Here is a 27,354-nt window from a genome sequence, read left to right on the forward strand (position 1 = left end):
GTATTTCTCGTTTACTAGCCTATCTATCACAAGCATGTGAGTCTGTGAGCTGTGATTTATGAAGTATTATGGTTCCATGCTATCTAATACAGAGTATTCTATCACAGATCAGACGATATATATTTTCTCTGGCAACGTATTGCCAAATGCCAATCTATGGGAGGCCAAGGAAGCCATGCACTAAAATGTTTTACTCTTCTTTTTGTTCCTGAGAGGATTATACAAGTATTTATCTTTTCATTGCCTATACTTAAACAAGAGCAATTTGCGAGAAATAAATTATACCAGAAAACTTTTGTATCTACATTGGATGTATCATGTATGTAGGTCATTTCTTTTTTTTGGGATTTTCTCCTTAAGAGTCAAAACAGTCTAGTTCAAATCCAATACTTTCAGTTCAATTTAATATTATAAATAGGTTTAACTTAGGTTCAATAAGTTCAATTTCTCTAAAAAAAAGATTCGATAAATTCAAGAAGTCTAGTTCAGTTCGAAGACTTAATCAGAGTCTCTTCTAAGTTCATATTCGAAAAAAACAAAAATCTAAGAGAACAGAAATCGACATAGTAAGGTACTGTAAGGTCTGTAACCAGTAATGCTATGAAGTTCATATGCTGTCACAAAACACATAAACTAAACCCAAAAGACAATTCGAACTGAAAGGCAATAACCCAAAAGATTCTGTTGACAAGGATACTTAACCTAACATAAAGCCACAATATTGAAGCAGAGCAAAGTCGCACCAGGACCTTTTTCCTCACAGGTGTTACATAGACTTGACCAAGGGAACAAATAATATCAATTCATATCTTTATTTTTGGGTCGATTAGACAAATACAGTATCCCTAGAATTTTCGTCTTTGAAGGTTTGCTGTTTCATGATTTTAAATCTCTGTTTTGCGGGAATTCTCACTGGTTGGTGGTGCTACCTTGATCCTAAAGGACGTGCTATAGGATTGTAGTTTCAGGTCATATTTTTCATTCCAACTCAGAGTACTCCGGTCTGACAAGTTATTCAGAAACAGACTTTCCAGGACCAGCTTGTTCGAACCTTAGACTCCCCAAGTCCCTGCCAGTGGGCCTTATATTTGTGCTTGAAACCCCATAATACTAAACACCATGATGCGAGGGCACTAAGTGATGTAATGGAAGTAGTAAACAATACGTAGAAGTGTAGAACAGTATATTAAAAACTTACTTTCCCTTTGGATGAATCCCAATAGTTGACCAAGTTCACCCAGTCTTGCTTGGAAACTCCAGGTGGCACTTCCTTTTTAATGGCTTCTATTGTTTTCTCATTCGGTTTGAAGTACTTTTTCTTAATTTCATATTTATATTGCCTCCACACTCTATCAACACGTTGGAGAGCTAGGTCCTCATACTTTGTATCATCAGGAATCACAAAGTTGTCCTTAAAAAAATACGAAGCCATGAATGACTATATGAGTTAACACAAATTCAATCTTAAAAAATCAGCAAAATCGAGAGAAGAAACATACTCTAATCAATTTGATGATTTCAACTTTATAATAGTTGTCCAGTTGACCCCAAGTCTTTTCTGAAACTGGGCAGTATTGTTCTTGCTTTGCTATGCTTCCAAGGAATCTGACTAAAATATGCCCACCTTTCCTAATCGGTTGGTATAGTTCATTGAAGTGCACAACATATTTGATGCTTCCATTGGTGTTCCAGACGTCCATTGGTTGAATAGACCCGCTAACTAGTTGCTGATTACCCTTAGCATCTAGAAAAGGCAACATCAAAGAGTAAAATCATTCGAATTAGAAAAGAGAAGGAGGTGCATCACTTCTAATTTAGCATTCATGTTGACAGCTCTTATTTTAGTAGATAATCGTGTCTGTATTTTTAGAGAGCGTGTTATATTTCTATATTTTCACAAGAAATAGGTTTTCTACAGAAAAGTTGTTGATTGCCTAATGATTCATAACTCACAGCTCTGTAGGAGTGCATAAAGTTAATTACAGAATCTCTGCAATAAAAGACCTTAGTCAATGATTACATGTAGCTGAAAGGAGAGAAGTATCTAAGTCATTTACAAGAACACAAGATCGATTTCGAAATTCACAGATTAGATTTACTCTTTGATTTACTACAAATTTAATTTACAGAAATTCACAGATTAGGTTTTTGATAAACTCTAGCACTAGGATAATTTTGTATGATCCTTCGACATGCTTGGTCCAACTGTCAAAATTCAGTTTTACTTGTCGGATGTATAAACGTGTTTGCAGTGAGGCTTATGAATCATCTGGTCATAGGCGAAACCTGATTTCAGTAAAGTTTAACCAGAATCTCGGTGATTTTAATTTCTGTCTAATTTCTGGCTGTGAAATTGAGATTTGACAGAGTATACAGCAAGTTTAGGTTAGATATAAAGCAAGTTCAGGTCAGATATAAAGCAAGTTCAGGTCAGAGATATAGCATGTTTGGGTCAGATATACAACAAGTTCAGGTCATATATACAACAAGTTCAGGTCAGATATACAGCAAGTTCAACTCAGTATGAACAAGTCAGATTTGACAGAGCATAGCAAGTTTAGGTCAGATATACAACAAGTTCAACTCAGTATGAACAACTCAATATGAAGGCTACATCAACAAGCAACTAATTCAACTAATCTGAAATTGCTCAAAACAAGTTCAGGTCAGATATACTGCTAGCAACTAATTCAACTAATCTATACAATATGACAAAATCTGATTCATTAAAATAAGAGGAAGTGAATGTACCTATGGTCAAAACCTGCTCCTTGTTATCATACTCAACTGTACTTAGCCATTCAGGGAGCGACTCATGACATCGAGACCTAGATCCTTTAAAGATCTCTTTTTCTTTTCCATCACATGATTCTTTGGATTTTGCTGTTGCTTTTCCATCACTTATATGGTCTGCATATTCATCCTCGGGTGTTGTTGGTGAACTCCCAGTACGAGTATCAAGTGTTTCTTCTAATATACTAGCATCAAAAGCAACAGATTTTGAATATGTGGACTGTTTAGCAAGTTCATATGGTAGCTGAGAAGTTAGAGAAACAGTGGAAGGGTGCTTGGGTGGTTCTGACAGCCTAGACTGTGGGACTTTTGTGGGATTTTCAGTTGGGATATTAGGTGACTTAAAAGTCTTGTCTAGAGTAGGGTTGTACCTTGATGGCCCTTTCGATGCAACCTTAGGTTCACTAGTTGTTGGTACAGTGAGTGGCTTTTTCCAAATAAGGTTGCTAGTGGTAGTGGAAGACGAAGGCCCACGTTGAGTGCTAGTGGTAATTTGAGGATTGAATGACCCCCATCTGTCGTTAGTTCCCTTGTATTTTGGAGTGAGGGCGAGGGCATTGGAATTGTGGGGTGATTTTTTGGTGGATGGACTGACTGTGATGATACCGGCCTTATGTTTTGGAGTGAGGGCAAGGGAACTGGGATAGTGGGCTGACTTTTTGGTGGATGGACTGACTGTGATGATGCAGGCCTTTTGTTTTTGAGTGAGGGCGAGGGAACTGGGATAGTGGGCTGATTTTTGTGTGGATGTGCTGACTGTGATGCTAACTGTGATGTTGCTGCCCTTTGAGCCTTTTTTGGAGGAACTTCAGATGCATTACGAGACTCATTTAGAGCTGCAATCCTAGTTCGTTTGCTACGATAACTCATCTCGTCCCTGAAAGACTTGAATCATAAAAGTTTATTGTTATATCAAAGGAAGGCCTTCACATTTAACAGAAAATAATTCAGACTACTCACAGTAAGAACATAACATATTTGGATGACATAAACAGTTCCAAATTAACGCATTCAAAGTATAAACAACGGAAAATCATGCAAAGAAAGAAAAAAGGGATGGTCAGGGCTTCAGGTATACTACTACTGGTTCTCGGTTTAACTCGACGTTTTCGCTTTGTATTCTTAATTTGTAGTCTTTACCTCGAGAAATATGGCTTAGTACTAGTGGGAACCAATTAATGAAGTGGCCTATCCAAGAGATTGAAAGTCTTTGCAAAGGTAAAGTAGCAATGCATGGATCGTTTTTGAGGTTGGTGGCATCACAGCAGCTCAGGTTAGTCATATTGCAAATCACAATCTTTTTAGAAATCTTTCTAACAACTATGTAGTTTTACTTTTTCAGTGGAAGGCTGATGTGGAGGTGTCATTCGAATTGACAAACTTAGAAGATGCAGAGGAGATGTAACCTAGTTGGACTAATCCTCAGCTGATATGTACTCAGCATCAAAAGATTGCAGCATAATTGAAGGCCAAGTTATAGTTCAGTTTAATTTTATAAATACTGGGGCAGATGATCAAAATTTCCAGTCACAGAATCTAGCATTCCCCTAGGACTCCTCTGATCCTTACCTGAAATTGGTCCTGTAATTGCTGAATTCTTTAATCTTGATCCTAGCAACAAGTTTACAGTCACAGATGATCAAGTTTACAGTCACAGATGGTGATATTGATCCTAGCAACGTAAGAGATCCAACAACTGCTTGGCAAGCGCCTGATGGCACGTGGCAAGTTCTTATTGGTGGAAAGATAGATTGGCAGAGGAATGACGTTTCTGTACCACAGTAAAGATTTTGTTAAGTGGACTAGGAGTAAGAACACTCTTCACTCTTCAGCAAGAACTGGAATGTGGGAGTGTCCTGATTTCTATCCTGTGAGTATTGATAGTGAAGATGGAGTTGAGAACTATCTTAAGAGGGAAGATACTAAATTCGTTCTCAAGGCGAGCTTTCTTGATCATGATCACTATGTACTAGGCTTTTATAAGGCTGAAACGAATGAATTCGAAGTAAACATAACTGACTTTATGGAAGATAATACTGATTGGAGATATGATTATGGAAGTAAGTTTTATGCTTCAAAGACATTTTTTGATGGTGAGAAAAAAGGACGAATATTATGGGCGTGGGTATTGGAGGCTAATGGTAGAGCAAATGACAAGAAAAATGGTAGAGCATGAACATTAACTTCAGCAATTCATTTAAAATAAGCACACAACCAACAATTGCTGTAAGTCTTGGAGGGGGCTGTAAGCAAGTATACAACATATCATCTACAGCTTATTCTTTGCACTCATTTGCAGCCTTTAACTACTTAGAACCAACAAACACATAAAATCCACCCTTTAACTATTGAAAATAGAAACTACCAAAGTAATATCTAGAAAGAAAGAACTTACCAAAGAAAGACATACACTGAAGATATTTCTAGAAAGATATCGCTACCAGTGACATATATACAATAAAGATGTTTCTAGAAAGAAAGGAATTCTCAAAATAACATATAAAAAAAAAGAAATCCATTCATTTGAAATCAATACATAATAATGTTGGAGCAAGAGCATAATGTTAAGGCTCATCATCGCCTATATCAAAGAAGTCCCTAGGCTTAGTCTTAACAACATGCGACCATCCTTGTTGTATCTCATCCTCAATGTAAAAACATTGTTTTGCTTGAGATGAGAAAACAAATGGATCATCATGCAAATTTCGGCCAGTGTGCATCAACTTCGAGAAATTTACACGAACACTACCATTTGGGTTTGTTTTCAAACCCCTATGTATATCAACCCATTCACAACGGAACATTATAACCTTGAAAGAACCATAGTAATTTAATTCGAATATGTCTTGGAGTCTTCCATAATACTCTTGGCCATCTGCTTCCACAAAAACTCCAGAATTTTGTGTCTTGCGAAATCGCTCGCGTTCCACAGTATCAAATTTGTAGCCATTGACAATGACGCTTTAAAGTTTTTTACTGTAATTACTTAAACCACCGGCCAAGGCTTTTCTCAACTTTCCTTCTGTTGTACTAACATCTATGTTATAGGCCTAAAATTTTTTTTAAAAAAATGGTTAATTACAGATTAAAAAACATACAAAACAAAAAAGGTCAAAAGGTTACTGCATATATATAACCTGATTTCGCAACCACTCAGGGAACTCATTGATTATCCACCCATTTTCTACAATTTCGTTGGATTGACTTCCTCCACATTCATCCTCTTGCCGTTTTTGGCATATGAAAGCACTTTATACATTGAAAAAATTGTGTGACTGAAAAATTAATAGTTAGTAACTCTAAGTTAACTCATGACACTACTTACTCAATAATCGGTTTCATCTCATCTGAATGAAGCAAAACATAGCGATGGATTTGTCTTAAACTTTTGTCATCGAGACGAACGTTTTCTTGCTTTCCAACCACACGACAACCCGAATGATATAAATAGGTGTCATTGTCTAGAACACCATCTTCATTTCTTTTCGGTCGGGTGAATATGGTCTCGACACTTTCTAAATATCTAGAGCAGAATGTAATTGTCTCCCATAAGAGGTACCCTTCCGCAAGTGAACCTTCAGGTTGGGCTTTATTGCTTACATGAGATTTCAAAAATGCCAAGTACCTTTTATAGAATGAAGAAAGTGAATGTGAAAGAAAAAAATAAGAATAGTGAATATATTTTAATTGAAATGATATAATAAAATAAGATAGAGGCTCGAGATATTGACCTTTCAATGGGATACATCCATCGGTATTGAACAGGTCCGCCAAGTTTGACCTCATCCACTAGATGGATTAGTAGATGAACCATGATTGTGAAGAATATTGGTAAAAAAGCTTTCTCCAACTTACAAAGAGTCAATACAAGCTTTGACTGAATGGTATCCAAGTCATCAGAATGAATAGTGGTCGAACAAATATTCTTGAAAAAGTCAGACAACTCCTCAAGCAAGTCAATAACTTTAGTGGCATTCGATGCTCTTAAAGCAATAGGAAGAATATCTTGCATGAGGACATGATTGTCATGGCTTTTCAAATTAATAAGTTTACGCTGCTTAATATTTACGCATCTTTGCAAATTAGACCCGTATCCATCGGGAACTTTAAGCTTTTCTATGACCCTTAAAAAACGTTCTTTATCTTCTGTAGACATGGTGTATTCAGCGGGAGGCAAATGGTCATTAACACGATTTGGATCAGATTGAGGCCAAAGATGAGATTTTATATTTTTGTCTTTGAGAGCCTGTCTTGCTTGCTTATCATCTCTACTTTTATCCATATCTAAAAGAGTTCCTATCACATTGTCACACACATTCTTTTCAATGTGCATAACATCTAAATTATGTCTTAGAGGATTATGTTTCCAATACTCCAACTCAAAGAGTAGACTTTTCTTTTTCCAAATAACATTGGCTTCCTCTTCACCACCATCATCATCATCCGGCTCATCATGAGAAGTTCCACCTTGAAGTCTCTTTCTTTTCTTAGATATTTTCTTTGGTTGTGCTTTCTTTGATTGTCCATAAACATACTTAACCTTTTCTAGTTCCTTCAAAATGTCTATCCCACTTGCAGGGACCGGAGCAACCCCGTATTCATTTTCCCCATCAAATAAATTACCTTGAGAACGATAAGGATGATCAATTGGCAACCATTTTCGATGCCCTGGGTAGCACATTCTGCCGCCAAACCAATATGAATTAGTATTATGGGCACATGTAGGGCAAGCTTTGTAACCTCTTGTACTCCAACCGGACAACATAGCATATGCCGGAAAGTCGTTTATAGTGGAATGTAAGGCTGCTCGCATCTTAAATTTATTTCCACTATGCGCATCAAAGGCAGGAACACCTTCCCACAATAACTTTAACTCGTGGATTAATGGTTGCAAATACACATCAATATCCATCCCAGGACTATGTTTTCCGGGAATAAGCAAGGACAAAATGAATGATGATGGCTTCATACAAAGCCACGGTGGCAAATTATAAGGAATCAAAATCACCGGCCATGTACTATAATTGGTATTCATTAGACGATATGGATTGAAACCATCACTCGCTAGACCTAATCTAACACTACGAGGATCTTCGGCGAATTCTACATATCTTTTATCAAAACTTTTCCAAGCCTCACCATCCGACGGGTGCCTTAAGATCTTATCATCTTTATGTTCAAAATGCCATCTCATATCCTTAGCTGTTTTAGATGACATATAGAGTCTCTTTAGCCTAGGTATAAGAGGAAAATATCGCATTACTTTAGCTGGCTCGCCCTTCTTACATATTTTCTTTCCTTTCTCACTTTTATTATCCTCCTTTTCTTTCACTGTTTTCCACCTTGATGTATGGCAAACATGACACTCATCTTTGTCTGCAAATACACCCCAATATAAAATGCAATTATTTGGACATGCATCGATTTTCTCATATCCTAACCCCAAATCGTTCACTATCTTCTTTCCTTCATAATAAGACGATGGAAACTCCTTAATTTGAGGAAATGCGTCTATTAGAAGTTCAAGCAATTTAGTAAATGACTCTGCGGACCAGTGGAACATACACTTAAGGTGAAACAAGTGTAAAATAAAGGATAACTTTGAGAAAGTAGTGCATCCCTCATATAAAACCTCATCAGCGGCTTCCATTAGTCGTTTACACTTAGCATCTTCTTCACCTGAGTTACTTGATGGAAATTCATTATCTACCTCACAATGAAAATCAAACTCCTCATGCATGTCATAAAAAACTTCATCTTCGGGCATGCCTTGCGATTCATTATGCGACTCTGAATTGTCAACACCAAAAGCTGCTCTTAGCAACTCTCCCATGTCATCTTGACCTACTGCATTTCCTAGACCACTAGGGGTTTCAAAGCTATTTCTCCCTTCATTGACTTTACGATGAAAAACCCAATTTCGATATTTTTTAAGAAAACCGTTAAGCAAAATATGTCCTCCAACTTCTTCTACGAAGTGCCATTTATTTAACTTGCACTTGTTACACGGACATCGTGTTTTTCCTTCAACAAGAGTCTCCTTCGCAAGTTCCATGAATTTCAAGCAACCACTATAATAAGCAGGATCCCCATTGCGTAAATCAATCCAACTAGTATCCATGTCTATAAAAAAAAAAAAAAACTTATTCCAAGGATTTTTTAGTAAGGAACACACAAGAACAAAAGAGCCTAGACAAGCCTTACACCACGCACATCCACAAAGTAACCTTACCTTATCACACAAAATCCTAGAATCTAGAATTTGACAGCCAATAAACTAGAATTCCACTAAGGGTAGCAGCTTATTATTGAAAAACATACAACAATAGGAACATGCAACAATGATAGAAATGCATAACATATATTTAAACATGACACTTCACACAAATTCATGAGAAAAATAATAAGACCAGCTACTTTGTCACGCATTGTTAATAACATGATATCAATCTAAGATTATGTTAATCACCTGGTTCGTCTACAAGAGTGCAAATCAACTTGACCAAGCCTTTTGCTCCTCGCTAGAGTCTTCTGTTCGTTTGTTATCCCCTTCAATTTGTGCCAAATGGCGAAATTCAATTAGTAATTGACTGGAAAAATTCATATTTCAGATCAAAGGCTATATTAAGATTGCAAGATTGAATGCAAAAGATAAAGATACAACAAATACACCTTAAAAGCATTAGACTTTAGAGGAGATTCAACTCATTGGATAAGATTGGACATGTTAGAGAATCTTATGTCATTCAGATGAGGGAACACCGGAACAGGGCTCAAAATGAATGCTCTCTATCAAACCATCAAGCACAGTGAAGCCCAAAAACTCAAGAACTTAAAGTTATTATATATATAAGGGAAGTTTCATTCAAGGGAAGTTTCAAAATAAATTATCCATTAAAAATACTAGTATAACAGAGACAATGAAAGAAAATCCAACAAAATATACTCTGTGTTAGGTAGAGAAATCAAGCAATGTAGACGGCTTAAGAGCCACCTGATTAATCATATCATGAGCCCTTTGGAAGAGCCAGAGTGTCGTCCCTAGGAAAATGAAATTTTTTATCACTCTAGATTAATGTAAATGTAATTAAACAGAATTTTGTCTCAACTAGCACATAGTTTCTTTTTAGAAGTAAATCAGAAAGTTTTTTGAGTAAATCATGCCAGAGAAAACTGAACTTCATATAACAGTTCTGATCTGCACATATCAGTTCTAATCTGCACAGATCAGAACTGTTCTGTGAAGTTCAGAATTGTTCTGTTCTGCCCAGATCAGAACTGTTCTGTTCTGCATAGATCAGAACTGTTCTGTTCTGCACAGATCAGAACTGTTCTGAAAGATCCCGCGTTGAAATACGACATCAAACACAAAACAAACAAACTTGACATACCGAATCAAGAAATTTAAAGCCAATAATAGTTCTGATCTGCACATATCAGTTCTGATCTGCACAGATCAGAACTGTTCTGTGAAGTTCAGAACTGTTCTATTCTGCCCAGATCAGAAATGTTCTGTTCTGCATAGATCAGAACTGTTCTGTTCTGCACAGATCAGAACTGTTCTGAAAGATCCCGCGTTGAAATACGACATCAAACACAAAACAAACAAACTTGACATACCGAATCAAGAACTGTTCTGTTATATGGTTTGTTCCTAAATTGACAATATACATTTTCGAGATAATAGAATTATTAAAATAACTAACCTATATCTACTGAATTCATTGAAAATTAAAACATTACAAGCAGAGACATACAGACAAGCACACATATAGAATAACCAACTTAAAGTTTCCAACCCAAATGCAAGCAGAAAAACATCAAAACAATACAGTAACCACTTAAACCCGATACAATATATTAACAAATTTACCCCAAAACTTTATGCAAAAAATCTCATATAACAAGAAATTAAACCCATAAGAATCTGAAAATAAGCAAGTCAGAATATCAACCGGTAACACTAATCTCTAATTCAGCCTCAAAATTGAGATTCAAACCGACATTAACCCAAGTTCCCACCAAATTGCAGAAATGAAAGGCGGAATGTTGACAATATTAAAGTTCTTATTATAAGAATTTAAGAAGACTCCAAAAGCTGGGGATTTATCTTGTCAAAATTTCCTTCAAATTTTATTTTACAGTAAAATAAAGTAAAAAGGATCACACAAGAAAAGAGCTAATATTAAACAAACCTATATTACCACATTGCCCCAAGTCACAAACATTCACCAGCATAGATCCATAGAAAATGGAAAGCCAACTAAAGATCAATTAAAAATAAAATACACACATGATTATTGCACAATCATTTAATTGGTTTCCAATCAACAAATCAACAACATCATTCTGCAAGATAAGCACAGTTTTGACTTCTGAGGTATCAAAACTTAAGAGTCATACTTACATGCTTTAATGTTACGCTAAACCAACAACTAAAAACTACGAAGCATCCATTTCCACTATGTTCAAATATCTGACTACGTGTCTTTGCTCAAACTGACTACTATAAATCTGCAAGCAATTCTCATTAGAAGGTAACTTCTTATTTCTAGTGAGCAACACGAGAATTTGACCAACACCTAGTAGACCAGCCAAGAGTAATACAAGTACTTCTAATTTCTAACTTAATACAAAGTATGACTTCGTTTTACCAATCAGATGGCCTCCCTAGTAAAATATCAAATGTTAAACAATGATTCCCATGACAATTGAGGGTGATTCACATGTATCATGTATGATAACCAAATCACCATGAACGCCAATACACATTATCCTGGAGGAAAACATACAGATGCATGCTGATATCTAATCATTTAAGAAGCACATACCAGCTCAGGCAGCTCAACTACAAGAAAAGAAAAGGATAACACAAACGACTTTGAGGATGTAAACAAGGACGGAACCACATATGCTATTTCCTTATCTCTAAAAATCAAACATTTAAAAAATTCTGTTATACAACATTCATTATCGAGGAACAAAGTAGGTCGGTCAGTCCAGTGAAGTAACACACACCACCAACTAGAAATTGATCAGCCTGTCAATTCTAAGCATCTATAGCTGTTTGTGAGGCTAGTACAGAAACATGTACAATAGTTTTTTTTTTAACAATAATGCTTAGAGTACTTAAAGAAACATGTAAAGATTCTATATTCTATTGCAGCTCTTTCTCAAACATCAGTTTTGTCGAGCAGCTAACTCCTCTTTCGGAACTAATAGTCACATCGTCCCGATCCTCACAATTAACGATTTGCCATTATTTCACTAGAATACCCCCACCCCCACCCCCACCCCCCTCAAATGCTGAACTTATTAACATATAAACAGGTACAAAGGGCACTCATGCAATAATTGTAAGCAGAGCATCATAAACTTAACTTGGAAGGCGAGAACCTACGAACTTCTCTCTTAATGGATACGGCTCCAAAAACGCCAAACGACTAATCATAATCCTAATTCATCCTCAAAATTCAGACTCAAACCCAACTTAAAACCCAATTCTCGTCAAATTTTACCTCATCTGGTTCAATTTTTTTCAAAATTTCAATCATAATAAAAACAAGTACACATTATTAAACTAGGATCACCATATGTAAATCAAATTTCGATGAAAAAAACAATAAAAAAAACCGCGTACCTGCTCAAGATTGTATTTCCGCACAAGATTTCTTGATTTCTTGGAACAAAAAGCGAGAGTGATAGGCAAAACGAAAGAGATGAGATGGAACGAAGATCGAATTTGAAGCTTGGTGAGAACTGATTATTGGAAAACTAATTGATCTGATGGAAATTGCCCTGGGTTCGTTTTTTAGGGTTTTTGTTTTTGAGGTTTTTCTCTCTCTATTACGTATGTACGTGGGTTAAGCGGTTTCCAAATAATTTGGAAATTTTTAAAAATCGCGCTTTGAGAATTTTTAGTCACGTGCGTGGCACGTTCGTATTCTCGACGGGTTTAGTTATCGAGAAATAACATCGACCACAACCAGCGTCGAGAAACTACGCATACTATTTTCGCAGGCCAGCGGTCACTCACAGCGTCGAGGGGATAGCATCGAGAAACACCGTGATTTCTAGTAGTGAACCATTAGACATTTCACACCCTTGTTGGCATCAATCCAACGATTGAGGGCTGACTGAGTGACCCCTTCGCCTGCGGCTTCCGGCATCGCCTCTTCCAGGACATACTCCTTTTCTTCCTGCATAAGAAGTATTTGCAAGTTCCTCTTCCAGTCAAGGAAGTTTTTCCGTTCAACTTCTCCTTTTCGAGAATTGACCGAATGTTGAACGAATTGTTGTTTGCCATATTTTAAAACTACAATTGAAAAGAATAAACAAATAAATAACCATTCATAGTTTCTCTTAATAAACTTAAATTCTAACATACATGCATAATTCAATGTTCATTAAGCATTTTATTCAAGTTATGCAGGTGTGAATAAAATGATTCCAAGATCCTATAACCCATTGAAAAATTAATCACATTATGTATTTAGACTCAATTCTAAAATCTTTTAGGTAAGTAAAAGCCTTTTGCTAATAGTCTAGAAACTACTCTTGGTTGATAGGTACGTCTAAGAACTTATTAGGTAAACCTATCGATTTTTCCACGACATAAAAGGACTCCTTACTTATATCGTTGAGTTTCACCAAAACTAACATGTACTTACAATTATTTGTGTACCTTACCCCTTTAGGATCAATAAGTAACACCTCACTGAGCGTAATCTATTACTAGATTGATGTAAAGGTTATCCAAGTAAGTGTTATTTTGGCATGGCACCTTTTAACTCAATTTTAATGTTTGGAACTTAAGGCTCTTACTATGTTGGTTAGATTTTAAGTGAACTAAAATCCTTAATCATGCAACATAATCAAGCTTCGATCTCATGCATATTTAAGACATATTTGAAAGCAATAAATAACTTAAAGCATGCATAAGATAAATGTGATCTAGTATGGCCCGACTTCATCTTGAAGCTTCAACTTCAATGTCCGTCTTGAAAATGGATGGAAACTTCGTCTTGAATTTCACCGTGGGAGGCTTCATTTTCTTCAAACAGGATCAACTATAATTAAACTAATTACATCTATTTGATGGTACGCAGACCATATTTGAATTGAAAAACAAATTTGGTGCATTAGACCAATTACATTCAAATTAATGGTACGCATACTATATTTTCTATCCTATTTGGGCCATACTAGTCACTTCATAACCTGCAAAACAGTACATATAGAATATATACCATTCACCCATTCATTATCATGAATGGCCCACATAATTGGTTAGTAAAAACACATTGTATGCATCACATAAATATTTGCAGCAATTAATCAAGGGCACCAATAATCTACCAATTATTCAATCCTTATTAATTCTAATCAAGTTGTTTAACATTAAAGGATTTGTAGACCTAATCAAGAGTTTATGACTAAAATTGCTCCCACTTAAACCAATAAATTCATATGCTTTACTAATTTTAAACATAAAAATGTATTTCTAGTCTAACCGGAAACATACAAATTTAATTAAAATTTAAAGCTCATATAAATTTATAATTGAATCCATTTTATTTAATTTATTTTTTAGTTGAATTAAATGAATTTAAATTAATTCAAGGTTTAATTTTAGTAAAATAATTAGTATAAATTAAAATTTATAATAATTATAATATTCAAAATTCAATCCGAGAAAACAATTTAAATTATTGATTTTAAAATTAATTAAAATTATTTCCGAACTGAAAGTTTCAAACTAAAATTAAGACGAACCAATTGGGTCAAGACAAGGCCATGGGCTTGCGCCCATACCTCGTCAAGTCCAACAAGCAACAAACCCCTTGTCACTCAATTGATCGTACTGCAAAGCCCAAGCAATAACGCACCAATGCGTTAGGCCCAGCGAGCCACGCTTGCGCGCAGCCCACTCGCCCATCGCCTTGGCGCGCTACTGGGCATGGCTTGCTGGACAGCTCGTCGCTGCCTTGGCGTGCTGTTGGGCGAGGCAACGCATGTGTGGCGCAGCATCCATCGCTGGCCACGCGTGCTTGCCTTGCTTGCTGCACTTGCTCGCCCGTTGCCCCATCGCCCACACGCGTAGCACACACCCCTTAGGCACATTGTCTTGTGCATGTCACACTCGTTGCTCACTGCATTCGTACCGCACGGGCGACGAGCTCCCTTGCTCGTCGTCTCGTGCCCGCACTATACAACACCCCTTAAGGGTAACACGTAGCTTCCATTGCTTTGTGCGTGCAACATTTATGGGCGTTTTCATAAAAATTTAAAATTTTTAATTTAAAATTAATGACAAATTAATAAATCATATTAATTTCATAATTTTAGGGCGAAAAATCGAATATTTGTTAATTAATTAATTTCCGATTAACATGGATTCAAATCTAGGTCAAAAAAATTAAAAATTTAACATAAATTAACAATTTTTATGGTGGATTTTAATCATGGATACCTAATTAAATTATTAATTAATTATGAAAAACAAATCAATTCTAAATTATTCGAATTTCAACAAATTAATGATAATTACAAATTAGGTTCTATAATTAACAAGTCTAGGCATTCATAATTGTTCAACATATACTGTAGGTCAATCAAAAACTCAAGATTTATCAACAAGAATCGCAAATATTCAATTTAACATCTTAAATTTACAAACTTTTGCATTCGAAAAACTTAAAACTCCGAAAAGTCATAGTTAGGCTTCGAATTTGGGAATTCTGGGTTCGGCAGAAAATTACTATTTCTGTCAAAATTTTAGAATGCCTTTTACATGCGAAATTGACACGAAAATCACTCGATTTGGTTGAGTAACGAATATTCTGCCGAAAAACTGCGTACATATAATTAAACAAACGCAATTTGCAATTAATTACGAAAACTAATCACCCCTTTAATTCCTTCAAAATTTGTAAAATTTAACCATGTTCATGCAATTTAGATTATGAAAATAATAAGAGGCTCGTGATACCACAGTTAGGTTATGATACATATGAATAAACATAAATCATGCGGAAAAACAATAAAGCCAGGAAACATATTATTAACACATAATCATTTAGCATAATTCAGATGCATACACTTTGTAGCGTGCCCTCCCTAGCTGTGCCCGAACCGAACAAGAACAAGTCTTTAGGACTCCAAGTTTCGTCCCTCCGTAGATAGTCCACAGCACGTCCGGATCCGCCTTAAGATTGACCAACTAGAATCGCCCTTAAGGTACTATAAATTTTGGCTAATAGGGCAAGTGTTTGTGGCTGATTTTGCTTGAAAATCTTACCTTTGAATACTTCAATCCTCGATGTAAATATGTGACCCTAGGCACTTATTTATAGAGTTATGGAAAAGGACTTGGAATCCTATTAGGATACTAATTTATTTAATTATAATCCTACTAGGACTGAAATTAAATAAACTAAATCTTTTAGGATTAGATTTAATCATATGACGAATCCCGGTAACCTTAGGATTCGAGTAACACACTTCGAGTGATCTGCTAGCACCGCACACAGGCCTTACGGCCCACGCACAGCGCCAGCCCACTCGTCGCAGCCCATGTCGCAGCTCCACGCGCGCGCCAAGGCCATTGTTGCGCCTGGCCTTGCGCTGGGCCTGGCGTGGCTTGGCAAGCATGTGTTTGGGCGCTTGGGCTTGCTGGACGTAGGACTCGCTTCGTGCTGGGCCTTCGTCTAGCAAGTCTCGTCCGATGTTAATTCGTACGACGCGCTTCCGATTAAATTCCCGATTCCGGAATTTATTTCCGATACAAACAATATTTAATATTTCCGATTCCGGAATTAATTTCCGTTTCGAACAAATATTTAATATTTCCGTTTCCGGAATTATTTTCCGATTGCGATAATATTTCCGATTCTGACAATATTTCCGTTTCTGGCAATATTTCCGAATCCGGCAATATTTCCATTTCCAATAATATTTTCTGATACGTACCATGTTTCCGTTTCCGGCAATATCTACGACATGGATAATATTTATATTTCCGATACGATCCATATTTTCGTTTCCGGCAATATAATCGTTTCCGGAGTATTCATTTCTTGCCTTTAAAAATCTCAGCTCCCACTAAAACCAAGATCCGTCGATTCCGAATATCCATAGATGGAGTATTTAATTCCATTAAATATTTGATCCGTTTACGTACTATTTGTGTGACCCTACGGGTTCAGTCAAGATTAAGCTCTGGATTAATATCATTAATTCCACTTGAACTAAAGCGGCCTCTAGCTAGGCATTCAGCTCACTTGATCTCACTGAATTTATTAACTTGTCAATTAATACTGAACCGCATTTATTAGACTTAACATTATATGCATACTTGGACCAAGGGCATTATTTCCTTCAGTACCAACTTCCTAATGGTGATCAACTTCCTAATGGAGACCATGGTCTAATAGAGAGGACAATCGCATACTGCTCGCACCGTCTCCTGATCAACCGCCCAAGACACTATGAAAACACCAACCCGGTCACCATAAAGACGACTTGTAGTATTCGAGTCGGACACACAGACCCTAAAACGGGAGACCACGTGGTGCTCTAATTCGTAGTGCCGGTCCTCCACATCGAACTCTAGGGGACCCTACCACGCAGGCTCGTCCTCCACATCTCTTGCTCTTTTAGTTGAGGCAAAATCCCGAGATGTCGACGGTCTAGAAGAAGACCGCCGCAATGCATGCGTCTTCTAGCCTCTTCGTGCACCGGTCCGCAATCACAATGGACGCATATCACGCTCCCGAGGCTGTATAACGAAGTCTGAACCACCCTCCTCGTCCTCAGGCGTCGTAGGTTATCCGTCTGACATACTGTTTTCGCATAAATACGAAAATTGTAAGGAATAATACCTTAGCAAAATGAATAGCACATTCCAAGTTTTCAAGTATAAAAATTAACAACAAGTTTGTCCTACTTGGTAGAGCAAACGATTCTTTATCTCCAAGTATGAAATTGCTACTAAGTTTAGAAAAGGAATCATACCTTAACCAAACAAATAGCACATACTATTCCAAACTTCCAAGTACAAAAATTCACAACAAGTTAATCCTTCTTGGTGGAGTCAAACAATTTTGTTCTCTAACTATGAACATGATACTAAGTTCAAAAACGATAGTAAAGGTTACATGCAAAATTGACCAAAACAACTCCAAATCATGAATTAGGATTTTTTGGTATTTACTCCCTTGAAAATACACTAATGTTGTATTTACTACCTTATGAAAATTTTATTTTAAATTACTACCTTAAAGTTCCAATTTATTTTTACACTACCACTTTACTGTTTTCTCATTTTAAAATTGAGATATCTCTTTCGTTTCTTAATCATTTTAAGTGGTTCAAAGCCCATTCTTCCCATTTATGTGTAAGGATTCCATAGAGATCTTGCTTTTAAAATTTTTCAAAAGGTAAAACGAATTAAATATTATTTGTAAAAGTTTAAAACAATATATAAATTATAAAATGAATTGTTGAAATGGAGTTCTCAATGAAATCTCTATATAACGAGGAGAATAATGAACTTTGAATCACATTAAAAGATTAAGAAATGAAAGAGATATCTAAATTCTAAAATGAGAAAACTGTAAAGTGGTAGTAAATTTTTTTTTGGAAGTTTAAGGTAGTAATTTAAACTAAAAATTTCATACGGTAGTAAATAAAAAGGTGGTGTATTTTTGAGGTAGTAAATAACAAAATTTCGCATGAATTAATACGTTTTCTATCACTCATAGAATATGTATATCACAAGGAACGAACCAAGAATACCTACATTGCATCCTAACATCAATTCGTAGGTACACTCGGGGGCTAATTTTGAGCAAGCTCAAAATTACCAAAAATCAACATACTTGCAAAAATTAACATGCTAGAACACTTATACGTGCATGTTATAAACATCACATGCAAGCGATGAATTGCAAAAATGGGGCCAAAAAAAAAAAAAAACCCTAAATAAAGTAGTAGAGTTGTTTGTTTTCTCTATAAAGAAATGAGGACCAATTTTAAGTTTAGGAGTTTGGTGATTCTCATACTGTCAAAATTTACCAAAAAAGTTAAGTTAGGAGTTTGGTGATTCTCGTACTGTCAAAAATTCGCACCCAAGTTTTTAAATCTAGGAGTTTGATGATTCTCCTACTGTCAAAAATTTCCACCCAAGTTTTCGATAAGTTCCATCCACCTGAACGTTTTCAGTTACATAGTTAGACGGTTAACATCGAACCAACATATTTCCGATGACTCATTAGGAAAATGTTGACGTTCCTAGTGATGACCCTTAGTCAAATGTTATCACTCGAGGGATCATAAGACACTCGCATAAGTTTGGTCTACTCAAGACTGAATTCAAAGACGCACCTTGTCAATACTTGGACCATCGTCTTAAACAGACTCAATCATAGTGGGGGCTAATTGTAGACACCTGCATTTCACCCCTGGCCAGAAGCGGTAATTTCAATGATGAAATCGGAAACCACTTGGCTAATGTGTGGAAGGTAGAAAAGGACGAGGCTTTTTCCGAAGATAGGACTCGAACGACTACCCTAACGGACATGGAAATCCATAAGAAGTAAACGGAGACTTATGGTCATGTGTAGAAGTACGTCTTACAGTTTATAATAATCGAAACTTTTATAATTTTCGAAATTCATGAAAAATTAATAATTGTATAAATTTCATGCATATTATGCGAAAAATCAAAAATTTATTAATCAATTAATTTTCAATTATATGATTATTTGAGATATAAAAACATGGATTCAAAATGAAAATTTCAGCCTTTAACAGTTTTTAGGTGGTTTTTAAAATATTGATCCCAATAATATTACTTAGTTAATTATGAAAAATCAAATCGAAATCCAATATATCCGATAACTCAACACATTAATTAGCTCAGTGGTGATTCGTGCGAACGCACGGCTTCCCTTGTGCGAACACACGGGTGCGCGGAGATGTTTAAATACGAAAATCGCAACATTGTTTAGAACGTAATTTCATTTTCTAATTTTCATATTTAAGAATTAGCTTAGAATTCTAGAGAGAGAATTAGTTTAGGTCTTAGATTAGAGATTAGGATTAGGATTCTTACCTTCAAATTCTTAATTCCTTCTTGAATTCAATCATCAATTTTCAGATTTCTTTTCTCTTTCTCTTCAGCTTTGTTCTTCATTTTTGTTCTTCAAGTTTGATTCAATTTCTACAATTCAAGGTATAATTCTACTTTTCTTTTTGATTTGTTCTTTAATTCTTTAATTGCTTCATTAATTTCGTTTACGCTTTAATTTCATGCTTGAATTCTAGAATTTTTTTCACATTTTGAATGTTCTTGATTTTTCCCCAATTTTTGGATGTTTGAATTTTCTGAATTTTGTTGTTTCAATTAGTTTCTTTAATTCGATTAGTTTCATGAGTAGGATTAATGTTGGTTTAATGTTGATGTTAATCATGGTAATTGAGTAGTTTAGTCTAGAGGTTAGGGTTGAAGCCTTGGGATTGAATTTGGGGAATTATAGGGAAATTCATGATTAATGTTATGATTAAATGTGATTTAGTGATAGGACATCCATGACTAATTGAGTAGTCGTTGCAAATGCTATTTGATTGGATTAGATTGGAATGCATAGGCTAGGTTTTGCAAGACATTGTGAGCCTAATTGTGCAAGTGAATAGTAGTTCCTATTATATGCAAGTTGTTTAGTCTAGGATTAGGCGAAAGCTCTTCCATAGATTAGACATTTCGCGTGCTCCATCCGAGAGGTGGCGAGCATGTCATTCGATTCTATTACCCTATATGCTAATTCGTTGCATATTCATGAATGTCTTGACCTTGTTCTTCCTTTGATTCGATTTCCATTGCCGATTCCCGAATCCTCTAGAATTTCTTTATTTGTTTGCATTTCTAGCTTTCATTAGATTAATTCAAAAACTCAAATTTGTATGTATATGTTTGTTCTTCTTCAAGACGTGGCTCGTTCTTGCTTCAAGTTGTATTCTGCAAAACAAGGTGATGGCGTCAGGGTTGTCTGTTGGTGTGACCAACGGCCCTCCGATGCCTAAGTCAATAATGATAATTAAGAAAAAATTATAAGTAAAGTAAGAAGAGGAAAAATATAGAGGACTTAGCTTTTCTTTTTGTCGTCAAGGTTGTATCTTGTTTGAGTACACCCGATATCGTTTTGAACCGAGATTGTGTCGTGTTGTCCCCAGTTTGGGGATTCCGTCATGATGTCGGGGATACCAGTCTTCCCTGCATGTTAGAAAAACTAAAAAGAGTGGATTTACGAAGTATTTAGAAATGATACAACTTTAAGTGTGTTGCGTTCCAGCTCCTTGGGATAGGACTTCTGTCCTTGTCGACTAGTTCGTATGCGCCATGACCTGTTCGTCTTACGATTTGATAGGGCCCTTCCCAAGTTGGGGCCAGTTTCCCATGTCGTTGATCTTTCTTGTTTGGGAAGACCTTGCGTAGAACCCAATCGCCTTGTGGAAAACTCGAGCGCGCACGTTCCGTTTGTAACTGTTGGCAACTGCTTGTTGGTAGGAAGCCATCCTGACTAGTGCTGCTTCTCTAAGTTCGTCAACGGTGTCGATGTCATAGGACTAGACTGAGTCGTTCATTCCTGTCGTCATGAAACTGCTTCTTGATGTGGGGAGATCGACTTCGGGAAGGATGACCACCTCACACCCAAAGACTAAAGAGAAAGGAGTATGTTTGGTTGTTGTGTTGGGTGTCGTCCTGTCAGCCCAAAGAATCATAGGTGGTTCATCTGCCCATCTTCCTTTGGCGTCATCGAGACGTTTCTTGAGGTTGTTGATGATGATCTTGTTGCTTGATTCGGCCTTTCCGTTTGCTTGAGGGTACCTTGGTGCATGTTGAGGTATGCAAGGCAATGTTGTACCTGCCACAGAATTCTCTTGTTTTGTTGTTGATGAACTGATAACCGTTGTCACAGACAATCTTGGATGGAATTCCGAAATGACTAAGGTCGTTCCGTTTGATGAATGATATGACCTCAATGTCTCGGGCTCGTTTGAATGTGATGAGCGACATTTATGTCGCTCTTAGCTTAGGATTTTAAGTTCATTTTATTATAATTTTTGCTTAGTTTTATCGTTTTTAGTTCGTTTATTGCATTTTTGCATTTATCGTAACATTTTCTTGTCTTGCGCATATTTTAGTCGTTTTTGCTCTAAACGTGTCTTTTGTGCGCATTCTCATTGCGTAAGAGTCGTTTTGAGTATTAACGTGTTAATAATGTGTCATTATGCTTGTCGACGAGTTATATGTTTTTCGATTTGTAAAAATGTTAAACGAATTAATATTATGATTTTCGAATATTAATAAAATGCTGTACAATTTTATTCAATATGTTAGGCGAAGCAATCTACTTGGCTGCCCACAAAGTGCACGAACAACGCAGCAAGCGAGCAAGAACATCAGCTATGCATGAGCACTTAAGTAACCACACACGAGCAGCCTAGTGCTCACCAAACAAGCTGCCATAGCAGTAGCTTTGTGCTCACTGATCATGGAAAATCCTAGCACAAAATCAATTTAATCACATCAATCATTCATAAATCAAATCATCAAGTTCCCCTAATTAGGCCCCTAGATTCTCCCCTTTCCCTAACCTAATTCTACTCACTAATCATACTAGAAATCAAGAAATCCATTAATTCTAAACTAGCAAGCATTGAATTGAAAGATTAGGAAGAGAGAATCAAAGATTAGAACAATCAATTGAACAATCAACAAGAGAATTAAGGATCAAAGTAACTAAAGTAAAATCAAGAAGAATTCAAGAATTGAAGGAATTAAAGAACAATCAACAACGATAACAAAAGCAAGAATTAATAAATTGAATTGAATTGCACAAAATTAGAAGAAGAGTTTAGAGAATTACAAATTGATGCTTCAATGGAGGAGAGTTTCTCTCTCTAGAAATGCTGAAAAACTAACTTTGAGAATCTCCAAAATGTCAACTAAAATTCTACACAAAATATAATAAATGAAAAATCTATTTATAAGTTTCCCCAAATAGAAGCCGAAATTCGAAAAAGAGCAGCCCGCGCAACCGTTCGGTCGCACAGACGCTCTGTGCGACCGAACGTAAAAGACCCATTCGAGCAAACACTGAGACCTGTGCAAGCGAAGGCAGCGAAGATCACTTCCTTCGTCATGTGCGATCGAACGAGGAACCCTGTTCGGTCGAATGGGGTTTCTTTGGCTCATATCTCCTCTGCAGTATGATTCGCTCGAACAGAAGGGCCTGTGTGGGCGCACAACTCTTGTTTTCCACCACTTTTCATCATAATCACCTATAAAGCACAAGATGGAACGAAACTTATAAAATTCACACAAAAAGCTATAAAAACTATAAAAAATTATAAAAACTAACATAAAATCCTAAGCTAAGAGAGACATAAATGTCGCTCATCACTCACCAAACAAGCTGCGACAGTTCACTTACAACAGCTGTGCACTAAGCTTTGTTGCATCCATTAGCAATCGAACAACCTCACGAACAACAGCTCTTTCAGCCCTCCAATGAGCTCCCTTGCAGCTTCTTGATAGCATCAACAGCCCTGAGTATCACACGCAAGAGCAGGGGCACAGCAGCCACAGCAAACTCGCAACACAAAGCATTGCACGAGCATCACAATAGCTGTTCAGTTGCCTTCGTTGCAGCCCAAATTCGTGGCTTTACAGCAGCTCTCGTGCTCAACAAAAGCCTCACTTGAGTGCCTTGATTCAAGCCTTGTAGCATCACAATGCAGCAACAACATGAGAATAATAGTGCAGCAAGTACAGTACAACAACACGCAGCAAGTACAGTACAACAACAACACGCAGAACAACAAGGTTGTAGCTGTGCGAGCACACGGCTGCAGCTGTGCGAGCACACAGATTGCCTGTGCGAGCACACAAATCTGCAAAATTGATGCAATGGCTCAGTGGTGATTCGTGCGAACGCACGGCTTCCCTTGTGCGAACACACGGCTGCGCGGAGATGTTTAAATACGAAAATCGCAACATTGTTTAGAACGTAATTTCATTTTCTAATTTTCATATTTTAGAATTAGCTTAGAATTCTAGAGAGAGAATTAGTTTAGGTCTTAGATTAGAGATTAGGATTAGGATTCTTACCTTCAAATGCTTAATTCCTTCTTGAATTCAATCATCAATTTTCAGATTTCTTTTCACTTTCTCTTCAGCTTTGTTCTTCATTTTTGTTCTTCAAGTTTGATTCAATTTCTACAATTCAAGGTATAATTCTACTTTTCTTTTTGATTTGTTCTTTAATTCTTTAATTGCTTCATTAATTTCGTTTATGCTTTAATTTCATGCTTGAATTCTAGAATTTTTTTCACATTTTGAATGTTCTTGATTTTTCCCAATTTTTGGATGTTTGAATTTTCTGAATTTTGTTGTTTCATTTAGTTTCTTTAATTCGATTAGTTTCATGAGTAGGATTAATGTTGGTTTAATGTTGATGTTAATCATGGTAATTGAGTAGTTTAGTCTAGAGGTTAGGGTTGAAGCCTTGGGATTGAATTTGGGGAATTATAGGGAAATTCATGATTAATGTTATGATTAAATGTGATTTAGTGATAGGACATCCATGACTAATTGAGTAGTAGTTGCAAATGCTATTTGATTGGATTAGATTGGAATGCATAGGCTAGGTTTTGCAAGACATTGTGAGCCTAATTTGTGCAAGTGAATAGTAGTTCCTATTATATGCAAGTTGTTTAGTCTAGGATTAGGCGAAAGCTCTTCCATAGATTAGAAGCTTCGCGTGCTCCATTCGAGAGGTGGCGAGCACGTCATTCGATTCCATTACCCTATATGCTAATTCGTTGCATATTCATGAATGTCTTGACCTTGTTCTTCCTTTGATTCGATTTCCATTGCCGATTCCCGGATCCTCTAGAATTTCTCTATTTGTTTGCATTTCTAGCTTTCATTAGATTAATTCAAAAACTCAAATTTGTATGTATGTGTTTGTTGTTCTTCAAGACGTGGCTCGTTCTTCCTTCAAGTTGTATTCTGCAAAACAAGGTGATGGCGTCAGGGTTGTCTGTTGGTGTGACCAACGGCCCTCCGATGCCTAAGTCAATAATGATAATTAAGAAAAAATTATAAGTAAAGTAAGAAGAGGAAAAATATAGGGGACTTAGCTTTTCTTTTTTTCTTCAAGGTTGTATCTTGTTTGAGTACATCCGATATCGTTTTGAACCGAGATTGTGTCGTGTTGTCCCCAGTTTGGGGATTCCGTCATGATGTCGGGGATACCAGTCTTCCCTGCATGTTAGAAAAACTAAAAATAGTGGATTTACAAAGTGTTTAGAAATGATACAACTTTAAGTGTGTTGCGTTCCAGCTCCTTGGGATAGGACTTCTGTCCTTGTCGACCAGTTCGTATGCGCCATGACCTGTTCGTCTTACGATTTGATAGGGCCCTTCCCAAGTTGGGGCCAGTTTCCCATGTCGTTGATCTTTCTTGTTTGGGAAGACCTTGCGTAGAACCCAATCGCCTTGTGGAAAACTCGAGCGCGCACGTTCCATTTGTAACTGTTGGCAACTGCTTGTTGGTAGGAAGCCATCCTTACTAGTGCTGCTTCTCTAAGTTCGTCAACGGTGTCGATGTCATAGGACAGGACTGAGTCGTTCATTCCTCTCGTCATGAAACTGCTTCTTGATGTGGGGAGATCGACTTCGGGAGGGATGACCACCTCACACCCAAAGACTAAAGAGAAAGGAGTATGTTTGGTTGCTGTGTTGGGTGTCGTCCTGTCAGCCCAAAGAATCATAGGTGGTTCGTCTGCCAATCTTCCTTGGCGTCATCGAGACGTTTCTTGAGGTTGTTGATGATGATCTTGTTGCTTGATTCGGCCTTTCCGTTTTCTTGAGGGTACCTTGGTGCATGTTGAGGTATGCAAGGCAATGTTGTACCTGCCACAAAATTCTCTTGTTTTGTTGTTGATGAACTGATAACCGTTGTCACAGACAATCTCGGATGGAATTCCGAAATGACTAAGGTTGTTCCGTTTGATGAATGATATGACCTCAATGTCTCGGGCTCGTTTGAATGTGATGAGCGACATTTATGTCGCTCTTAGCTTAGGATTTTAAGTTCATTTTATTATAATTTTTGCTTAGTTTTATCGTTTTTAGTTCGTTTATTGCATTTTTGCATTTATCGTAACATTTTCTTGTCTTGCGCATGTTTTAGTCATTTTTGCTCTAAACGTGTCTTTTGTGCGCATTCTCATTGCGTAAGAGTCGTTTTGAGTATTAACATGTTAATAATGTGTCATTATGCTTGTCGACGAGTTATATGTTTTTCGATTTGTAAAAATGTTAAACGAATTAATATTATGATTTTCGAATATTAATAAAATGCTGTACAATTTTATTCAATGTGCTAGGCGAAGCAATCTACTTGGCTGCCCACAAAGTGCACGAACAACGCAGCAAGCGAGCAAGAACATCAGCTATGCATGAGCACTTAAGTAACCACACACGAGCAGCCTAGTGCTCACCAAACAAGCTGCCATAGCAGTAGCTTTGTGCTCACTGATCATGGAAAATCCTAGCACAAAATCAATTTAATCACATCAATCATTCATAAATCAAATCATCAAGTTCCCCTAATTAGGCCCCTAGATTCTCCCCTTTCCCTAACCTAATTCTACTCACTAATCATACTAGAAATCAAGAAATCCATTAATTCTAAACTAGCAAGCATGTAATTGAAAGATTAGGAAGAGAGAATCAAAGATTAGAACAATCAATTGAACAATCAACAAGAGAATTAAGGATCAAAGTAACTAAAGTAAAATCAAGAAGAATTCAAGAATTGAAGGAATTAAAGAACAATCAACAACGATAACAAAAGCAAGAATTAATAAATTGAATTGAATTGCACAAAATTAGAATAAGAGTTTAGAGAATTACAAATTGATGCTTCAATGGAGGAGAGTTTCTCTCTCTAGAAATGCTGAAAAACTAACTTTGAGAATCTCCAAAATGTCAACTAAAATTCTACACAAAATAAAATAAATGAAAAATCTATTTATAAGTTTCCCCAAATAGAAGCCGAAATTCGAAAAAGAGCAGCCCGCGCAACCGTTCGGTCGCACAGACCCTCTGTGCGACCGAACGTGAAAGACCCATTCGAGCAAACACTGAGACCTGTGCAAGCGAAGGCAGCGAAGATCACTTCCTTCGTCATGTGCGATCGAACGAGGAACCCTGTTCGGTCGAATGGGGTTTCTTTGGCTCATATCTCCTCTGCAGTATGATTCGCTCGAACAGAAGGGCCTGTGTGGGCGCACAACTCTTGTTTTCCACCACTTTTCATCATAATCACCTATAAAGCACAAGATGGAACGAAACTTATAAAATTCACACAATAAGCTATAAAAACTATAAAAAATTATAAAAACTAACATAAATTCCTAAGCTAAGAGAGACATAAATGTCGCTCATCACTCACCAAACAAGCTGCGACAGTTCACTTACAACAG

At 36.7% G+C, this 27,354-nt stretch overlaps 2 protein-coding genes and 1 pseudogene across 2 annotated transcripts; 1 reads left to right on the forward strand and 2 right to left on the reverse strand.

Moving 5' to 3' along the window:
* Positions 1–1,071: 1,071 nt before the first annotated feature.
* Positions 1,072–3,663, reverse strand: LOC130471724 (uncharacterized). The gene is made up of 4 exons (XM_056841997.1): positions 3,389–3,663; positions 2,752–3,275; positions 1,500–1,744; positions 1,072–1,411 (listed from the first exon to the last, which is right to left on the reverse strand). The coding sequence occupies exons 1-4, from the start codon at positions 3,661–3,663 to the stop codon at positions 1,187–1,189; spliced, it is 1,269 nt and encodes a 422-aa protein (XP_056697975.1). The 3' UTR covers positions 1,072–1,186.
* A 561-nt stretch (positions 3,664–4,224) lies between these two features.
* Positions 4,225–4,969, forward strand: LOC130471725 (fructan 6-exohydrolase-like; annotated as a pseudogene).
* A 388-nt stretch (positions 4,970–5,357) lies between these two features.
* On the reverse strand, positions 5,358–8,914 carry LOC130471726 (uncharacterized). Its single transcript, XM_056841998.1, has 5 exons — positions 6,525–8,914; positions 6,119–6,418; positions 5,931–6,042; positions 5,780–5,843; positions 5,358–5,668 (listed from the first exon to the last, which is right to left on the reverse strand). The coding sequence occupies exons 1-5, from the start codon at positions 8,912–8,914 to the stop codon at positions 5,358–5,360; spliced, it is 3,177 nt and encodes a 1,058-aa protein (XP_056697976.1).
* Between the last annotated feature and the right edge of the window lie 18,440 nt (positions 8,915–27,354).

This window comes from Spinacia oleracea, chromosome 4 (genome assembly GCF_020520425.1).
Source record: "Spinacia oleracea cultivar Varoflay chromosome 4, BTI_SOV_V1, whole genome shotgun sequence".
Lineage (NCBI taxonomy): Eukaryota > Viridiplantae > Streptophyta > Magnoliopsida > Caryophyllales > Amaranthaceae > Spinacia > Spinacia oleracea.